Below are 19,915 nucleotides of genomic sequence, written 5' to 3'. Positions count from 1 at the left end.
AGTTAGCCTGTGCTGATGAAAGCCCTGCTTTGCTGCCCCTTCCTTACAGAGCCCTTCATCTCTGTCCCATCTCAGGATGACCCTTAAAAAATATGGATAAATACCCGAAGCCCCATATTGTTGGCTTTTCACCATGATAGCAAAAATACCTGAGATAGGTAGCTTATAAAGAGAAAGGTGTCCTTTGGCTCTCAGTTTGGGGAGTTCTGAGCCATGAGGGATTGGCCCCAATGTTCTGAGCCTGTGGTGAGCCTCACGTCATGGCAGGAGGCTGTGGTGAAGCAAAACCTGCTCACCCAGCCAGCCACGGATGAGGGAGGGCAAGGAAGTCCCCCAATGACCCATTGGCCCTACTTCCTAAAGTCCTACCACCTCCCAATAGCCCAGCCTGGGAATCAAGCATCCAGTCTTCAGAGACTCTTGTCCCATCATAGCAGACCCCAGGGAAGATATCCAAAAAACCCATTGGTGATCTGGTGCCAGACCTGCTCCTTTATGAATGTATTTAATAAGGGGGTGTGGCATCGGGTCTAGTAAGGACTTTTCAGGGTGCCTATAGTAACTGTCATGGGCTGGGGACCCTGGTGGTTTCTGTTGGTGGCACTGGCACTAGCACTGCCAACATCATGGTGGTTTGTGGCCTCCAGTCTTTACCTGCAGGAAAACCTCATTTCTTCAGAGGTAAAAATGTGAGACAGAGATGGGATTTGTGTGTGTGTGTAGATTGAACCCTGGGCTTCATTCATGCTAAGCAAACACTCTATCACTGAGCTACATTTGCAGCTCATACTTTCTTGAATTGTCTCCATGGATACTCTAAATTAAGAAAACTTGCCTTTCAAGAACACCAGGATAGGGGACATGTTCTCCTTTTGCATTGGCTGCTAGGAAGTGCATGGTCAGTGGCTCCCTGCTTAAATAATTGTGTTCAGGTTTGATGGCCAGCTCTCTACAGTATTCAATACCTTTATTCTACCTTGAGTCCCTGATGGAGGATGTGCACTCAAATAGCAATGACCTTTTAGGAAAAAATGATGAAAAGGGATTACACTCAGAAATTTATTTTATGAGTGCATGGTAGTGCACTCCTTAATCCCTGGGTTTTGGGAGGTTGCAGCAGGAGGATTGCCAAGTTCAAGACTGCCCTTGGCAATTTAGTGAGACCCTGTCTTGAAATAAAAGATACAAGGGGCAGGTGGGGAGAAGGGGCTGTGTTTGAGCATCACCCACAGGCCTCTGGTGTTTGTGCTCACCTCTTTTCTCCTCCGAGCTATCTCATGTTTTTCAGGGCCTTAGAGAAAAAGTGCAGGGTGAATAATAATATTAATACCAGGTAACCCAAGATAGGCCCAGACACATTCGAACTACATACCATGCAGATAGTCACACTCCCTTTATCTGCGGGGGACTCATTCCCAGACCCCTAGTGAAGGCCTGAAACTACAGATGGTCCCGACCTCTGTGCTGCCATACCACCACTGTTTTTTTTTTTTTTTTTTAAAGAGAGAAAGAGAGAGATAATTTTTTTTTTTGTTTAATTTATTTTTTAGTTATCGGCAGACACAACATCTTTGTTTGTATGTGGTGCTGAGGATCGAACCCAGGCCGCACGCATGCCAGGCGAGCGCACTACCACTTGAGCCACATCCCCAGCCCCGAGAGAGAATTTTTTAATATTTATTTTTTAGTTTTTGGCGGACACAACATCTTTGTTTGTATGTGGTGCTGAGGATCGAACCTGGGCCGCACGCATGCCAAGCGAGCGGCTATGGCTTGAGCCACATCCCCAGCCCCATACCACCACTGTTGTCCTGAGGACTGAGATGGCTGCTGAGTGGCCCAGGGCAGGTGGACATACAGCATGGACATGTGGACAGGACCACCCGAATCCTGGGGGGCATGGGGCAGGATACCTCAGGGCCTCACAAGCTTTGGTCATGTTACTCAGAGCGGCAGGTAGTTTGAGGCTTATGAATTGTTTATTCCTGAAACTTGGCATCTAGCATTTGCAGACTGTGGTTGACTGTAGGTTACGGAAACCACAGAAAGTAAGTGCAGGTAAGTGGGGATGGCTGTGTTTCATTTATTGAGTGCTCCACCATGTGAAGTAGGTTCCTCATGTTAACCACACTTCCCAGGTGGCCCCAAGATGGCAGGTACCTGCTGGGACCGTGGCCACACTCCCCAGAGCTAAGCTGTCCATACTGGGTATTTCTTGCCAGGGCCTGGGCCTGATCACCAGTCCACACTGCCCCTTCGGCCTCTCCCAGGATGGCGCCTTCTGTTGGAGGCCCTGGAGTCCCATTCCTGGCATCTGCGTAACTGGGGCTTTTGGGGTAGAGGATGCCAGGGTCAGCCAGGCCCAGCCTTTTGGTGGTGGAGCAAGAGACCAGGTAAATTGTCAGTAGAAGGAGACTCTACCCAGGAGCCACCCAGGAATCACCATGGTTGGCATTGCTTTGAGATCTGCTTTTGTGTCATCTCTTATTTAAACTTTTTAAAAAAATTTTTTGTAGTTGTAGATGGACACAATACCTTTATTCTTATTTTCATGTGGTGCTGAGGATCAAACCCAGTGCCTTCCACATGTGAGGCGAGCATGCTACCACTGAGCCCTTGCTAAATAGCTGAGTCTAGCTTTGAACTTGTGATCCTCCAGCCTCAGTCCCCTGAACTGCAGGGATTACAGGTGTGCACCATGGTGTCTGGCTGTTGCTGACACTTTGTTAACATACATGGGGCTGCCTGGAAGAGTTCTGTACGAAGCCCATGTCTGAGTCCCTCTGTGGACCAGGCCCAGGAGTGGGACCTGCAGGTCCAGCCCGTGGATTCTGACCCACTCTCCCTGAGGTACAGCCTCCTGAGTGCTGGGATTACAGGCATGTGCGACCTCACTGAGTTTAACCTTATGGACTTTTATGTTACTTTGATTTTTTTATCAATATTTCTAGCTGGCTGTGGGTCATGGCACTGTCTGGGTGTCCGTCCCATGGTGACATCTCCTCCGCCTTCACCTTGCTGGCTGCTGGTGATTTAGTAGCTGATGGACTTTTGCCACCATAATTACCGAAGCAAAGGATGTTTCCATTTGGTGTCAGAACCTCTGTCATTTTGGGAGCTATTTTCTTATTAAAATAAAAAGGATTGGGGGTTCCCAGAAATGATTTTACTGATCAAAGGGAAAAAAAGTTATTGGTTTTATCTGTTAATGACGGTAATCAGGAAGAAAAGGAAGAAAGGAAAAATCCACTGAGACACGCCCCCCCCCACCCGGCCATGAACAGCTGCAAAGCCGTGTGCTGTAAGATAAGGTGTCCATGCCAGAGGAGGAGGCAGCGTGGCTGTGGACATCCTTGTCACCCTGAGAGGCCCTGGGCTTTCAGGAATATGAATGGGATTACAATGTGCATCAGAAACAAGAAAATACAGTGTGTAGGTGCGAATGTCCAAGAGGAGGACCAGGACAGTTCCCTTTTTGTCCTTTTAGTGCTCTTTGCTTTGAATTTTAGGTTTGATGTGGATTTTGTGGCGGTAGTATCTCAGTAACATCTGCCCACTGTTACCTTTTCCTGTCTGAATTTTCAGCGACCTAACAATGCAGCCTTGGCCATTTGGTTTTCGACAGGTCTCTTGTGGTTTACTGTACTTACTTATCTTTTGTGTTTTTTTTTTTTTTTTTTTTTTAAAGAGAGAATGAGAGAGAGAGAGAGAGAGAGAGAATTTTAATATTTATTTTTTAGTTATTGGCGGACACAACATCTTTGTATGTGGTGCTGAAGATTGAACCCGGGCTGCACGCGTGCCAGGCGAGCGCGCTACCGCTTGAGCCACATCCCCAGCCCCTTACTTATCTTTTGTGGTGCAGGGGGTGGAATCAGGGCCTGGTGCATGCTAGGGGAGCACTGAGCCACACCCTTAGCCCGACACGTCCCTTAAGAAGCATGGAGGCGCGCCCCCACTTCTACCACCCGTAGCCTCTGGCTCATGCCTGCTGTAGATCTCGCCCAGCATGGGCTTTGCTGGTTTTGGCTCCTGGTTGGAGCACAATGTGACATTAGCAGCTGGAACAGAGGCTGTCACTGTGTTTGGAGGCACCAGTTTCGGTGACAGGCCACTGGTCGTCCAGGTTGTTTCCGGGTCTTTGCTTGGATCAGCAAAGCCGCACACGATGTCTGCTTCAGAAGGGTAGGGCCAGTTCCAGTTCAGCCTCATCAGCGTTGGGAGGAGGGCGAGTTCCTCCAGGCTGGGCACCATGAGGTGCCAGGAGGGCACACCCCTCACTATGGGGACTCCGTGGAAGTGACTTGGGTGGCATTGTGGAAGTGACTTGGGTGGCAGCTAAGTGGCTTTAAATGCCTTTCCAGGAATAGGTACTCCAGATCTAGCTGGTCTGTAAGCTAGGGTCTTTTCTCTCTTTTTAAATTCATTTTTGGCATTATTTGAAAAAGTGACAGAGTAAGCCACCTACAGATGTGTGGTTGGAGGGGGCGGAGTGAGTGCCAGCCCCCACTCTGTGGCATACCCACAGCTGTTATTCAGCAGAAACGGGGCTCCCGCCCTGTGTCCCAGCTGTGCGCAGGAAGAGTTCCAAAGTGGGGCTTTGGTCACTCCCAGCTGTGTTTCAAACACCATGTGGGCTAATGTGTCCATGTGGCCTTCTTGTCTGCCTGGTTGTATGTGCTCGTCCCTCCAGAACGCGCCTTGTGTGCTGTCACCAGTAGCGCTGCTGGAGAGGAGTCACTTGCCCATATGCAAGTCAGGTTGTCCTCTTGTTTGGGGGCAGCACGGAGTGTGCGATAGTGACGGGGTAGTCGAGATTACAAACAGAAGTGCTGGCAGAGCACAAGGTGTTCTGATCTTCTGGGTGTGGCACTTGGGGTCGGGGGACCTGGAAGGGCTGAGCCAGGGGAGAGCAGCATGGGGCCCTGTGTAACCACCCAGTGGCCTGGGCTCTCCCTCCCCCCTGAGCATCCTGCTTGTTCCTTCCTCCAGAAGAAGAAAGGGAAAGAGACTGGGTCAGGAGCTGCACTGCCACCACCCCGTGTCCCCGCCCTGCCCTCCGAGGCCAGGGCCCCTCATGCTGGGCCCCTGGCAACCGCCAAGAGGAGCAAGGCCAAAGCCAAAGGCAAGGAGGCGAAGAAGGAGGTGAGCCTTCCCAGAGGGTGCATACAGAGGATCAGGCCTGGGCCAGTCCGCAGTGTGGAGGCAGCACTGGAGCCCACTGCGTGGCCCTCTGTGCTCCTGCAGCAGGGGTTGGTACCGAGACCCAGGGTCTTCCACGTGCTACTCTGTGTTTACTCTAACTGCAGCCAAGGCTCAGCAAGCAAGATGACCAGCTGTGGTCCCCATGCTCTTAGCAGGGTCAGGAGACACCTGGCCACCACCATGAGGCTGTCTGGCAACAGGAGCACCTGCTCAGTGCTAGGTCCCCTCTGGGATCCACAGGCTTCACGCTGTTGACAGGGGATGTGCCTGGGTGTGCCCCTGTACCCATTAGCTGCTGCCCAGGCTGTTTCCTCAAGCCTTTGCATGTGGCTGGAGATGCCCCCTCAGTCTCTCTAAGGAGGAAACCATGGTGTCTGCTGTGGCGTTGGGTGTCAGAGTGGTACTGAGTGCTGAGTACTAAGTATCATGCTGAGTGTGCACAGGCCGTGGACAGTTGGTTGCAACCCATTTCATCTTCCCTCTGGCCTTCAGGTGTGCCCGGTCCCTTGCCATTGAGCACATGGCAGATGCCACCACAGGTTTCCAGAGAGGGACCCCAGCAGGGCAAGAACCCTGTGCTGTGTTCTAAGCTGTTGGTCTGCTGTGTTCCATCCACAGAACCGGGGGAAGGGGGGTGCTGTGAGCAAGCTGATGGAGAGCATGGCGGCTGAGGAGGACTTTGAACCCAACCAGGACTCAAGCTTCTCAGAGGATGAGCACCTGCCACGAGGCGGGGCTGTGGAGCGGCCTCTTACCCCAGGTGGGTGACTGTGAGGCTGTGTGTGTTGGGAGGAGCTGCAGGGGTTCCTGAGGATGTTAGATTTAAGTCCTGGCCTGACACATAGCTGGAAAAAGCATGTGCAAAGCCCCTGAGGCACTTGAGGCAAATAGAAAGGAGGCCTACTCAGCTCTGGCTTAGTACGCTTGGGTATGTGGGGAGCAGCCTGGGGACTTTGGAGGAGGTGGGAGCAGATCACCCACAGCCTCTGAGACCTTGGCCAGGGGTATGGTGCTCATCCCAAGGAGCACAACTGCCCCAGGGTATGGGAGAGCAGTGTGGTCAGGGTATTGAAGTGAGCCCCCCGCCTGCTGTGTTGAGCATCCTGCAGGTCCCAGGGAGGCAGGAGACTGTAAACATCTAAGCAGTGTAGGTAGGACCTGGGCCCCTTGGGGCAACAGTGGGGAGGCAGGCAAGTTTGAGTGTTAAAAGGGAGGGTGGAGGGCGGTGGGAATGGGGCCTGTGACCTGGAGAGATTAGGGCTAGTGATGGGAACACCCTGAGGAAGTCATGTCCATCAGGCACAGAGACCCTGGTCCGAGCTCAGAGGAGGGATCCCAGATACAAACTGTGGGGAGCGAGGACAGGGCTGTTCCGAGGGGTGTGCTCGTTCCTGCTGCTCTGGAACAGCCAGCTGCATGACCACTCTTGGGCTGGGGTCTGCAGGGGGTGGGGGGCTGTGTGATCAGTGCAGTGGGCTAGCCCCCCTGTGATGAAACGACGGGGCGTCAAGGGTCTGGGTCGTGCACTCAGCTCTGGGTCATGCACTGTGTTGGACCGTGGCCTGGTGGGAGCAGTGGCCCCCGAGATGCAGCCAGAGGTTTGCTAGGGCCAGAGGGAGCAGGAGACCTCTCAGGCCTAGGGACAGGCATGCCACCCCTTCTGCCTTTGGCCAAATCAAGTGACACAGCCACCCAGTCTCAAGGAGTGGGATGTGCCCTCTGCCCAGGAGGTGGCAGGTGCATGGAGAAATGGGCCCTTTGTACCTGAACCCCAGAACTGTCTAGGTCTTTTTGTCTTGTTTTGGTACCAGGAATTGAACCCGGGGCGCCTAGCCATTGAGCCACATCCCTAGCCCTTTTCATATTTTATTTAGAGATGGGGTCTTGCTGAGTTGCATAGGCCTGGCTAAGTTGCCCAGGCTGGTTTTGAACTTACATCCTGCCTCAGCCTCTTGAGCCACTGGGATTGCAGGCATGCACCACATCCCACTGTCGGTCTTTTTGACATATGCTAATGACAGGGGACCAGGTAAAAGGTCCCCACCCAGAAGGAAGAGCAGGAAGAAGACAACTAAGGAGAGTTTGGGTGTATGACCTTAAGGGGGCTCCTGAGAAGGACTGGGGCAGGGGGCTGACGGCTCAGCTGGAACATTTTCTGTGTCCACCAGAAAACCTGTCCCAGATAGGAAACTGGACAAAGCCCCAGCTGTCTGGCTGAAGCAGCAGCACTGGACGGCAGGATAGAGGGGGGCTGCTGAATTGGGGAGGTGCTGACGGCCCAGAGCTTGGCGAGGTGCACACCCACTGCCCCTCCCCCACCCAGGTGTGCACTCAGCACAAGCCAATTGGTACAGGCCACATGTACTCAGGCACACCCAGTGTGTACCCTATAGACTCACCTGGCAGGGCCTCTGTTCCTAGAGGTGACTTGGGGGCCATTAGGTAGACCTGGGGAGGAGGCTGGGTCTCCCCTACGCCTCCCACTCCAGCCCAGCCTTGCTGCCCACCCCTGCAGCCCCGCGCTCCTGCATCATCGACAAGGATGAGCTGAAGGACGGCCTGCGTGTGCTCATCCCCATGGACGACAAGCTGCTGTACGCCGGGCACGTGCAGACGGTGCACTCTCCGGACATGTGAGTCCTGCCAGGCTCCTTGCTGTGCCTCCCTGGGCAGATGGCTTCTCCTTTCTGGACTGTGCCTTCCCTTCACAGAAGGGGGAAGGGACATGAGGGCTCTGAAGATGCCGCCAGGCCACCACATGTGGAAGGTGTGCCCGGGTGGGCCCTGCCAGGGAGGGGGCTCCGGCTGGGCATGGCCATGCCGCAGTGGCGAGGGGCTCACAGGAAGGCGCCAGAGTGTGTGCTGGCCTCTCTCGGGGTCGCATGCTCAGCAGCCCCTTGCTCCATGGATGAGGAGGCCCGGCCAGGAGGGGACAGAACAAGTCAGCCAAACCGCCAAGTCCTAGTGCTGTGTCCTGGCGGGCTAGTGCTGTATCGGAGCTGGTGTGGGGCTGGCTCAGGGTGTGTGGCCTCTGCCACCTCACACACGTTTGCCCTGCCCCCAGATACCGCGTGGTGGTGGAGGGCGAGCGTGGGAACCGGCCCCACATCTACTGCCTGGAGCAGCTGCTGCAGGAGGCGGTGAGCTGGGGCGGGAGCGGGAGGCTGGGCTCCAGAGGCCTGGGGAAGGGTCACAGGTTGCAGCCACATCTCGGTTCCTGGTCACCTCCTGGTGCTCATCCTGTGCTCTCTCAGATCATAGACGTGAGGCCGGCCTCCACTCGCTTCTTGCCACAAGGGACCAGGATCGCAGCCTACTGGAGCCAGCAGTACCGCTGCCTGTATCCTGGCACTGTTGTCCGAGGTGAGAGGCCCCTTTCGGCTGCTCCCCCGTCTCCTAACAGGCTGCTGTGGATTTAGTTGGTCACCCAAACCCGACTGTATTGGACTTAATTGCAGAGATTTTTGTTGGCTCACATGACTGACAAGCACAGGGCTTTCAATGGTGTCCCCAGCAAAGGCGGGATGTTGGCCACAGAAGAGAGGAGGAAGAGGGGCAGACATACAATAGGCACGTCTGGAGGTGCAGACAGGGACGTAGGCAGATACAGGAGGTGACACTTAGGGGATGTTGGTCAGACCAAGTCAAAGTCCTACGTGCCTGATGCGCTGACCCCTCGGCTCCCTGACCTTTGTGACCAAGGGAGAAGCAGGGCCGGGCAGCAAAACTGCAGGTGTGAGGTCCAATCTGACCGCAGGTTTTGCGCTGGAAGATTTATTTTTCCCATTTGTTATCATTGAGCATCAAAACCCTGGAAGTCCTGTTACTATGGGAAGAGTTTGTCTTGGTTTCCAATCTTCGTGCTCTTGACCTCTGGTACCCCGAGGGCTGGCTGCCTTCCAGGGTCACCTTATGGTGCTGCTTTGAGTCTTAGGCCTTTCCCTGGCCAGTGTTCTGGGGCTCCTTTGGGCTTCTGTATGGCATCCCACGTCTTTCTAGGCTCATACCCTCCTTTTAGTAGAGGAGGTCGGTAACTTTCTGAGAGAGTCCCTAGAAAACGAGTTTTTCAAGCTGGGGACAGTGGTGGACGCCTGTAATCCCAGTGGCTTAGGAGGCTGAGGCAGGAGGATCATGAGTTCAAAGGCAGCCTCAGCAACTTAGCAAGAGTCTAAGCAACTTAGCAAGACCCTGTCTCAAAAAAAATAAAAATAAAAAAAGGCTAGGGACAGTGGCTCTGTGGTTAAGCACCCCTGGGTTCAGTCCCCAATATTAAAAAGAAAAAGAAGAAAATAAGTTTCTCAGATTCTTGCAAGCCTGCAGTCTCTTTATCCTTGTTCTTTACAGTTGAGTTGGGTGTAAGTTCTAGATCAGAAATATCTCCTCTCACCACTTCAAAGTCATTGTTTGATTTTTATTCAGCTTCTAATGGTTGAGAAATTAGCTGCCATTATAATCCCCAGGTCTTTGTAGGAGACCTACTTTCCCCCTCTCTGTGGAACTTTCAAGATCTTCTCATTATTCTTGGATCTGGAGCTCTGTGTGGGTTTTCTCTCCCTGTTTCTTTATGCCAGGTATTTGGGGACAGTGGGGCTTTGATTCTGTAGTTCATCTCTCCAGCCCTGGGAGCTCTTCTGCTCTGTGCCACTTGGATAGTTTCCTCCATCTGTGGTCCTTGGAACTTGCAGTGGTCTGGTGGCTCTTGGTGTGTGAATCTCTTCCTCGTTTATTGTCTATTTCTTTCTTTCTTTTGTTTTTTTTTTTTGATGTTGTTCAATTTTACAGGAGATTTCCTCCACATTATCTTCTAAATCCTTTTGTTCTCTTGAATTTGAAATTTTCTGCTATCATTTAAAAAATTTCCAAGAGTTCTTTCTTATTTCCTGAGGTTTCTTAAAAAAAAAAAAAAAAAAAAAAAATATATATATATTTCTGCTGCATCAACACGTTATCTTTTATAAGAACATTTATCATGGTGTGTGTCTGGGTTCAGTCTGTAGCTCTCTTTCCCTCGGGGCGCCCCTTCCCCACGCAGGCTCTGTGTCATGGTTCCCTTTTTGGCTTTGGTGATCCTTGGCAAAGAGAGAGGATGAAGAGATCATAGGCGCTGGCTGAGTGAGGCTTGGTGGTGTGGGGCAGGTGGTTGGTTAGGTCTCTTCCTCCCGGCGAGGCCTGTGTCCTTGGGGATACATATAGCTTAGCATCTGCGTTTGGGAGGGGGCTGGGGTGTCGTCCTTCAGTGGCAGATGTTGAGTTCCCCCCTTGCTTGGAGTGGCCCCCACCCTTCTTGCCTGCGCCCGCATCTTTCAAATCAGAGCTGTGCAGCCTCCAAGCCCATGCTGTTCAGGTGGCCCTCAGCCCGTTCAGGGCCCGGGTCCGGGACCCCGCCTTGGCCTCTCCTCATTGCGGTTGTCTCCTTCAGTCACCTGACAGCAGCAAAGCTGAGCCCCGAGTTGGTTCCCCTGCGTTCGTGCCCTATTCCCTCTCTGTCCTCTTTACTGCTGTGTCGGGGGTCCTGAGAGTGAGCAGGCACAGGTGTGTGTGATCAGCTGCCTCGTGGCACCTGAATTCCAGGACACGCTCTGCTAGAAACGGGGGACCCCCTGCCCTGACTGACTAGTGCTCACACCTACTTTCACACTACAGTACACCGACTCCCTGTCCCCTTGCTGTGCTTTAATGACCTGGGATCCCTGCATGCTGAACCCCACTGTCCCATCACCATCATGCCCCAGTACAGGGCTCAAGCTCTGGGACCCCCTGAATTGCCCCTCCCCCACAGGGCTACTGGACCTGGAGGACGATGGGGATCTGATCACCGTGGAGTTTGATGATGGAGACACGGGCAGGATCCCGCTCTCACACATCCGCCTCCTGCCACCCGACTATAAGATCCAGTGTGAGTGCCCGGCATGTGAGGTCGTGGTCTGGCTGTCCTGGCTGCGTGCCACTCACAAGCACCCTTGCCTGGCTCCCCGGCGGCACAGACTTCTGTCCATCGGCCTCTAGGTCTCCTCTAGGCTGAGCCTGGACACTGCCTGCCATTTGGACCTTTGGAACCATTGGAACCCACAGGGGATAGAAATGGCAGAAGCAGTGGATGGGGACTCCCAGAAGGGGGCTGGGGAGTGGAGAATCTTGGGGTTCCCAGATGAGCCCTGTGGCTTGTGAGGGCAGCCGCAGGCCTGGTTGTCCAGGCCACGGAAGGCTGGTTAGGTATTGTTATTGATGGTTCCAAGCTCCATGTGGGCACCATGGCATTGAATCCTTGCCTTGGCCTTCATGGCCTGGGGTTCAGAGGTTGGTGACTCCTCCGGGTCCCCCCTTTAAGAGGCAGCAGCAAGTCTTGTTCACACTGACGGGCTTCTTGGGGTGGGTGACCTCAGAGGTTCTCAAAGTCAGCGCCTTTGTTCAGCCCCTTGAGCTTTGGTGTGGTCATTTGGGGGCCCCTGCTGAACTACTATTTGCCTGCACCATCCCCCACTGGACCATGCAGGGAAGCCCAGATTGCATGAGCCACATGGTGTCCCTGCTCCCCACTCCAAACCCTGATCCAGAAAGTCAGAGCAGAGAGCCAGGCCTGAGCCACTGTCTGCCTTGCAGGTGCCGAGCCGTCCCCAGCCCTCCTGGTGCCGAGTGCCAAACGCCGCAGCCGAAAGACCAGCAAAGACACCGGGGAAGGCAAAGAGGGGGCCCCCACAGGGTCAGAGGAGTCGGGAGCCAAGGCACGAGGGCGTGGGCGGAAGCCCAGCACCAAAGCCAAGGGAGGTATGTTGGCCCAGGCCCAGGGTCGGGTGGGGGCTACTTGGGAGCCAGAACCTGGAGCCTAAGCTTCTGCAGTGACCAGGCATCATCTCTGTGAGAACTCTGTACTGTTGGGCAGAGAATTAGGCAGTGGGTCAAGGAAGGGGAGCTGGTGGGCAGAGACAGAGCCCAGCTTCAGCCTGGTGCATGTCACTCACTCCCAGAGGAGTGGCTTAGGGCTACAAGCCAAGACCATCTGAGGACCACTTAGGGCCAGCACCCCCAGGGTGATGTGCCAGAGCCGCCCACCTGAGGCCCAGGCAGAGATGCAGACCTCCTGACCCAGGAGCCCCTGCTCTCCCACCAGGAAGCCCCGCCCAGACTGGCAGCAGGCCTCACTCTGGCCTCCATTTGTCGTCTTCTCTTTTCTAGACAGAGCCAGTGTTCTGGAGGAGGGGGTCTCCACAGATGAGGTCCCCAGTACCCCTTTGGCCTTGGAGCCTATCAGCACCCCAAGTTCCAAGAAGAGCCCCCCAGAACCTGTGGACAAGCGGGCCAAGGCCCCCAAGGCTCGCTCGGCACCTCCCCAGCCCAGCCCAGCGCCACCCACCTTCGCCAGCTGCCCAGCTCCTGAGCCCTTTGGAGAGCTGCCAGCCCCTGCTGCAGCCCTGACCCCGGCCCCCCTCATCACAATGCCAATTACCATGCCTGCCACCCGCCCCAAGCCCAAGAAGGCTCGGGTCACGGAGGAGTCGGGTGCCAAGGGTGCTCGGAGGCCAGGGGAGGAGGCTGAGCTGCTCGTCAAACTGGACCATGAGGGGGTTACATCCCCCAAAAGCAAGAAGGCCAAAGAGGCTCTGCTCCTCCGGGAGGACCCAGGGGCTGGAGGCTGGCAGGAGCCCAAGAGCCTGCTGGGCCTGGGTGGCCTGGCCCCGACAGCAGGCAGTAGCGAGCCCAAGATGGCCTGGCCCAAGGCCCTGGAGGGGGACCTTGCCCAGGAGCCTGGGTCAGGGCTGCCACTGGAGGACACTGGGAATCCCAAGAGCCCGGACAAGGCCCAGGCCGAGCAGGATGGGGCTGAGGAGTCGGAGACCAGCAGCAGTGGCAGCAGCGGCAGCAGCAGCAGTAGCAGTAGCAGCAGCAGCAGCAGCGGCTCAGAGACGGAGGGCGAGGAGGACGGCGAGAAGAACAGGGAGGACGGCCGGGGCACGGGGGGCCGGAACTGCAGCGCCTCCAGCTCCAGGGCATCCTCCCCTGCCTCCTCCTCCTCCTCCTCCTCCTCTTCCTCCTCCTCTTCCTCCTCCTCTTCCTCCTCCTCTTCTTCCTCCTCTTCATCTTCCTCCTCCTCTTCATCTTCCTCCTCCTCTTCCTCCTCCTCCTCCTCCTCTTCCTCTTCCTCTTCGTCCTCCTCCTCCTCCTCCTCTTCCTCCACCACAGACGAGGACTCTTCCTGCAGCTCTGATGACGAAGCAGCTCCTGCCCCTGCGGCCAGCCCCTCTGCCCAGCCGGCCCTCCCTGCCAAGGCTCCCAAGCAGGCTGGCAAGGCACGCTCCTCGGCCCACTCCACAAGCAAGAAGGCGCCCGCTGCCCAGCCCCCGGCCCCTCCACCCCAGCCCCCTCAGCCTCTGCAGTCCAAGGCTCAGGCGGGGGCTGGGGCCAAGAGCCGACCCAAAAAGAGAGAGGGTGTCCACCTGCCCACGACCAAGGAGTTGGCTAAGCGGCAGCGCCTGCCATCTGTGGAGAACCGGCCCAAGATCGCCGCCTTCCTGCCTGCCCGGCAGCTCTGGAAGTGGTTCGGGAAGCCCACCCAGGTACCAGGCTGAGGTTCCAGGTCTTTCTCTGGCTACTTCACACCAGGCCCCGCCTTCCCCTCAATTCCCCAGCATCCCCAGGGAGGAGGGTCGGGTGAGGCGAGGCCATATCCCACGTTACAAGGGAGGCAACTGGTTTTCAAAGTTTGTCTGACTCCAATGCCCAGGCCCTTTCCAAGTGGCCCTGCCCTCTAGTTGGTGGGACCAGAGCTCCCTGTGTAGAGAACATGAAGGTCCACATAGGCTGTCCTGCAGGTGCTCAGGATGGGGTCTGCCACCGCCTGGCTTTCTCTGCTCTCCTCCTGTTTCCAGCACGCTCAGGCTCTCAGCCACCAGTCGGTGATCTCGGTGGGAGGGGCCACTTCCCCTGGCTTGCCACAGAAGTGCAAGGTTGAGTCTCCTTGGCCTTCCATGGACCCTGGAGCTAACCAGTGCAGCCCAAAGAGAATGTTCTGGTGGGCCCTGGGCTGTGGGTCCCATGTCTGCCCTGACAGCAGGGCTTGGGTGTCCAGAGGAGCCCTCCTGCCCAGCTTGTGCTGTGGATTATCCTCACACACCATGTACATGTGTGAACGTGCTGCACACACACAATGTGTAATACAGGCACCACACATTTATACCTGTGCACACACATGCACTTCTCAGTGGAGGAAATTGTTAGCTATTCTAGAAGCTTCTATGTGAAGGATGGGAATAGCCCTCATGGTCACGAGTCCATCCCACACCCCTGGGAAGAGCCAGTGTGTGAGCTTTCTGTTACTGTGACAAAGTACCTGAGAGGATTCACTTATTCAGGGCTGAGGTCTGTTGTGCTGTGGTTTAGAGGAAGCAGCCCATAATAGGGCAGACCCTTTGCTTTTAGGTCTGAGATGGGAGTGTTGGAGAGCAACTACTCACCTCGTGGCCAGAGAGGGGAAGGGGCTCAAGCCCACAGGCCCCACCTTCCAGAGACCCCACACCTCCCCATAGTACCCCCTGAGACCACGTCTTCCACACATGGGCCTTTGGGTGCTTCAGAATCTGCCATAGCAGCCAGGTTCCTTTGCTTGGCATGTGTGGGAGGGTGTCCTCGTCTGCAGGTATAGCCAGCCCAGGTTTTGTCCCCAGTGTCCATGTCCCTAGACCAGGGTCTTCCAAGGCTGTGTGGAGACGGGCTTTGAAGAGATGCCCCTGCTGAGCCAGTGCCCCTGTAAGACTCTGTTCTCATCAGGCGAGTTCAACAGCTTTGGGGCTGGCAGGGACAGGCTTGGGGTGTCTGGCACACCTCCTCAAAACCTGGGAAGCTGCTGGCACGTGTGCAGAGTGTTGGCCGCTTACGAGGCCAGAGAGGCTGGGGTGTCCTGAGTCGGCTCTGGAGGTCTGTCTTCACTGCTGCCTTCTGGGGATCTTGGCGTGCAGCCAAGGCCCATCAGAAACCCGCAGGAGTGGACAGCAGCTTCCTCTGCCCCAGGCTGTACCCCACCAGTGATTCTTTAGAATGGGCAGGGTACAGAGCCTGCAGCAGGTGCGGTCTGGACACTTGGGCTGTAGCTCCAGCAAACTTAGTGTCCTAACCTGAGCCTGGCCTTTCCTGATCCCACAGGGGCAGGGTCATCTGACTTTCACTCCTCATGGATTGCTGGCTATAGCTGAAGGGCCTCTCAGCCAGGCCACCACCTGAGGCCAACTTGAATGCGAGATTCTTATAGAATCCTTTCTGAAGGCTTCATGGTCAGCACTCTAGAGCCCTGATCCCTGCAGGTGCTTATCTGAGAGGCACAGAAGGGCCGAGTGAGGGAGGTGTTCTTCCTGCCCTGCCATCGCTGCCTGAGCACATTCTGGCACCTGCCGTATGCAGTTCCAGGGCTGCGCCAGGCTCAGCTCGCAGAGCTGCGGAGCCAAGAACCCTAAATGGCTGACCGAAACACAAGCTCAGACCTTTAGGCCTCTTCAGCAGGAAGGTTTAGGGGTGCAGCTGCAGGCACCGCTGAACCTGGGGCTCGAAGGCATCTCTAGACCCACTTGAGGTCTGTGCTCCACTCTTGGGTTCCCTCTCCTTCCTCTGCACTGTCTCCTTCTCTGGCAGCTGCTCTCTCTAGGCAGCAGAAGTGACAGAAGGAAGTGTCTCCCGGGGGTTTAAACTGAAGCTGGTTAGCTGTCTAGGTTCAGCCCTGTGTCAATCACAGTGGCCAGGAGGGAGTTAACCAGACCAAGTCCTGTGCCCACCAGAGGGGTGGGAGCAGCCTCACAGGGGACCTCATTGGATGAGGGGGGGGGGCGTTCTTGAAGGGGAGTAGCTGCCTGATGCCCAAAACCATAACTGCTCTCAGAGAGTTGCTTAGCAACCATGGCGTCCTCTGAGCGTGAGTCTAAGGCACTCTGAGCATTTTACAGCACATGCAGAGAGGTGAGTGGCCTGGCTGAGGAAAGACCGTGGCAGGGGATGGAGAGGAAGGGACTGTGGATGAGGCAGGGGTCAGCACACAGGCTCCCGGCTTAGGTAGAGTGTGACTTTGAGCCTGCTGTCCCCACCAGGAGGGGGAAGGAATGTGGATTTTAGTTTGAGGTGAGAAAGTGCTGCTTCTGCCAAGCTTGCATAGCCTCCTCTTGAAGGACTCTCTGTCCAAGGGATGGCACCAGTGGGTCTGGGCGCCTCTGAGAGTGGCCTGGGGCCCTGGGGAAGTGTTTCTTGAGTGAATAAACAAAGCCTCAACACATCTGGCAGGTGCTGGGTCAGTGGGCAGCCATGCTGGTGGAGGGCGGGGTTCACCCACACCCCAGGGTAGCATGTGACTCCCAGCCCCTTAACCCTGATAAGCCACACGGCAGGGGCTGACATATCTTGAGCCCCAGCAGGGCTTGGTGTGGCATCTGCCCTTAAGGTCCCATTTCCTGCTTTTGCTGGGCACATGTCCAGATAAATCCCTTTTACCCCACATTCTCTCTGCTAGTCTGTTCCTGGGACAGGAATCCTCTTTTAACCCCAGAAGCCACATAGGCCATGCCCGGGGCCACAGTGCTGGAGGCTTGGGGTTGGAGGTCATGGTGGGCAGGGACGTGCTCTGACTCCTCGGACTGGCCCTCCCTCACCCTGCCCTGAGTGGGGATTGTAGGGCCTCAGGGCTGTGGCAGGACCTGTGACGGGGCAAGGGCAGTACAAGGCTGGGCAACCCAGGGAGTCTTGCGTGGCTGGCCAGTAGTGCTGTGGGACTGAGTTGAAGTCCCTTTAGCTGCAAAGCTCCTAGATTAAATAAAGTCCCTCTTGTTTCTGGCATATCAAAGAGCTGAAAGGGACTTCCCCAGTGAGAGCGAGACCAGGGGTGGTCTTCTCCTCTGTCCCTTCCCTGTAGCACCCCTGAGACCGATGGCAGGTGACAGGCCAGGGATGAGGGCTCTGGGTGCCAGGACCAGCTGGGGCAAGGGCCCTGAAGTGTGGTGGGCCACAGGCTCCTGGGCCCTTGCCTGACTGGCATCTCCTGCAGCGGCGCGGCATGAAGGGCAAGGCCCGCAAGCTGTTCTACAAGGCCATCGTGCGTGGCAAGGAGATGATCCGCATCGGAGATTGTGCGGTGTTCCTGTCCGCCGGCCGCCCCAACCTGCCCTACATCGGCCGCATCCAGAGCATGTGGGAGTCCTGGGGCAACAACATGGTGGTTCGAGTTAAGTGGTTCTACCATCCCGAGGAGACCAGCCCGGGCAAGCAGTTCCATGAGGGCCAGGTGAGCCCAGAGGGCCAACTAGGTGTCCTCCTTGTTGGGTCCATATGGGTGCCATAGGGTAGACCTGAGGTCCCCTCTGGGGCCAGGCATTCTGGGTGCTGGCAGCCATGGTCTGACCAAAAAGGGAGGCTGAGGCTGGGATCTAGTCTGCCACTGGCAGCAGCCCCGCCGTGGGGCTGGGGTCACCCACTGTCCTGGTTTGGTCCTGACAGCACTGGGACCAGAAGTCTGGCCGCAGCCTTCCTGCAGCCCTGCGGGCCTCCAGTCAGAGGAAAGACTTCATGGAGGTAGGAGGGCCTCCAGTGGGCGGGGGTGGCCACCTTCTCCCAGCATGGCCGGTGGGGTCCCGTGCTCAGACCTAGGCTCTGCCTGCTCCAGCCTCCGACCTCGCTCTGGCCTCCGGCCTCCCTCTGGCTCTGAGCTGCCCGGCTCTCAATCTGTCTCCTGGTCTCACTTCTGTCTGTCTGGTCCCCTGTCTCTGTCCCTGAGTCTCAGGACTCTGTCTCTCCTGGTCTCTTGGTCTCTTGATCACGTCTGTCTCTCGATCTTGGCCTCTGTCTGTCTCTGGGTCTCCACCTCAAGGCAGTCCCAGGTTCCTCTGGTTTGGGAGGGGTTCTCCCAACCCTGTGCCCATACCTGAGGCCCCACCGTGCCCCACAGCGTGCCCTGTACCAGTCCTCACACGTGGACGAGAACGACGTGCAGACGGTGTCGCACAAGTGCCTGGTGGTGGGCCTAGAGCAGTATGAGCAGATGCTGAAGACCAAGAAGTACCAGGACAGCGAGGGCCTCTACTACCTCGCAGGCACCTACGAGCCCACCACAGGCATGATCTTCTCTACGGACGGCGTGCCCGTGCTCTGCTGAGCGCCCCCCCCCCAGCTGCCTCGTGCCCTGAGGGCCCACAGGGATCCTCGCCATCACTGCCACGGCGCGGGACCATGTGCGTTGTGTGCATGCCAGTGTGCCCGTGGGCGTGTGCATGTGGCCAGGTGTGCACGTGGATGCCCCGGGCAAGTGAGTGTGTGTACATGTGTGTGCCCGTATGCATGCACGTGTGTGCACCCATGTGCACATGTCTCCACCCCAATCTCCCAACCCCTCAGTGCCCCAGGACAGGGGCTCCTCTCTGCTATCAGGGTGTGGCTCTGCTGGCCACCCAGGGCAGTCTCAGCAGGGACAGGCCTTGGCCTCCCCAGCACCTCATAAGCACTTGTAGAGGCAGGCCCTCCAGCCCCAGTGGGGGCCAGGTGCCCCCAGGCCCTGAAGACTGGGGGCTTGGTGGGGAGGGGGTTTCTAGGAACCCAGACTGAGGCTCGCTCTGGGTTTCAGCCACTCCTCATCATGGAGTCCACCCAAACCTCCCGCCATGGACACAGGCACCTGGTGCCAGCCAGCCTCACCATCCACGCCAGACTGCTGAGTGCCTGTGGCCTCCACCCTCTCAGGATGGCCTGGGCTTGGGGAGCAGAGCAGGGCCAGGGGGAGCCCAAAAGCATCGGCAGGCGGCCCTGGCAAGGGCCTGCCCCCAAGCCCAGACCCTCACACTACAGAAAATCCCAATGGTGCTGAAACCCTCGCTCCGGCCATGCCTGGCCCTCCCTGCCCAGGAGGGAGGCAGCAGTTCTTAACCTGTACAGTTTTATTGTACCAAGAGACTCGCCCCGCCCCTGTATCATAAGCCTTTAAATGGAGTCAACTTTTTAATTATATATATAAAGATAAATATATATAAATATATATAAATATAAACTTTTTAAAACTGTGAAAAATAGCTATGAAATTATAAAAAAAAAAGCGAACACATTCTGACGTGCAGAATATTATTTTTTATTTCCTGTTAGATTGTGAGTGTCTAGCACCCGGCTTCACTGGCCCCCCAGCCCCTAGCACACCCCCCAGCCCACTGTACTGTACTCACCCCCAGCTGAGAAGGAGTGAGGGAGAGGGAGGGGAGGGAGCCGCAGCCCCGCCCCCGCGGGCCCAGCAAGCACTTACCCAGCCCCTGCCTGGGAGCCCGAGGCCTCCAGCAGACAATCTTGAGGGAAGGAAAAGCCAGACTTCGGTTTTGTTTTTTGGGGGAATTGTTTTCCTGTTTTTGTTTTGTTTTGTTTTGTTTTTTAAGTTACTTTTGGAATTTTGTTGGCAAATTCTGTGTGATCTTTTTCATAAAAAAAAGAAAAAGAAAAAAAGATTTAATTGGAAAAATAGCATCGCTTGGAGTGGTTCATTTTGGGAGCTGGGCTGGGGCCCTTGGTCTGTGGGAGTCCACTACAGGGGCACAGGGAGTTTGGAGGTTGGGCTATTAAAATTCAGCTAATTTAAATGAGGGAACATTAAAAGCTGTTTCTCAGTTGCTCCAGCCGCCTGTCCAGGGCTTGGCAGCGCGGATGGCTAGCGGCTGTGGTATTGGGCAGGACAGGCAGTGCCCAGTGTTTCACAAGTTCTGTGTCCACACCT

The 19,915-nt window shown here is 56.0% G+C and overlaps 1 protein-coding gene across 9 annotated transcripts in view; it reads left to right on the top strand.

Moving 5' to 3' along the window:
• The window catches only part of TNRC18 (trinucleotide repeat containing 18), a gene marked incomplete at its 3' end in the record, with an annotated part of 91,376 nt that extends 71,711 nt beyond the window's left edge, over window positions 1-19,665 (top strand). For all 9 annotated transcript variants that reach the window (XM_081298697.1, XM_081298695.1, XM_081298692.1 and 6 more), the window contains 11 exons: window positions 4,993-5,145; window positions 5,824-5,965; window positions 7,721-7,838; window positions 8,270-8,345; window positions 8,460-8,568; window positions 10,985-11,101; window positions 11,806-11,970; window positions 12,379-13,757; window positions 17,219-17,455; window positions 17,668-17,742; window positions 18,116-19,665. In XM_081298697.1, coding sequence (XP_081154823.1) covers window positions 4,993-5,145; window positions 5,824-5,965; window positions 7,721-7,838; window positions 8,270-8,345; window positions 8,460-8,568; window positions 10,985-11,101; window positions 11,806-11,970; window positions 12,379-13,757; window positions 17,219-17,455; window positions 17,668-17,742; window positions 18,116-18,322 — 2,778 coding nt within the window. The remainder of the gene's footprint in view (window positions 1-4,992; window positions 5,146-5,823; window positions 5,966-7,720; window positions 7,839-8,269; window positions 8,346-8,459; window positions 8,569-10,984; window positions 11,102-11,805; window positions 11,971-12,378; window positions 13,758-17,218; window positions 17,456-17,667; window positions 17,743-18,115) is intronic.
• Between the last annotated feature and the right edge of the window lie 250 nt (window positions 19,666-19,915).

This window comes from Spermophilus citellus (assembly GCF_964194105.1).
Source record: "Spermophilus citellus genome assembly, chromosome: 6".
In the NCBI taxonomy this organism is placed as follows: domain Eukaryota; kingdom Metazoa; phylum Chordata; class Mammalia; order Rodentia; family Sciuridae; genus Spermophilus; species Spermophilus citellus.
Note: the sequence above shows the minus strand (reverse complement) of the source record. Positions and strands in the feature narration are given on the sequence as shown.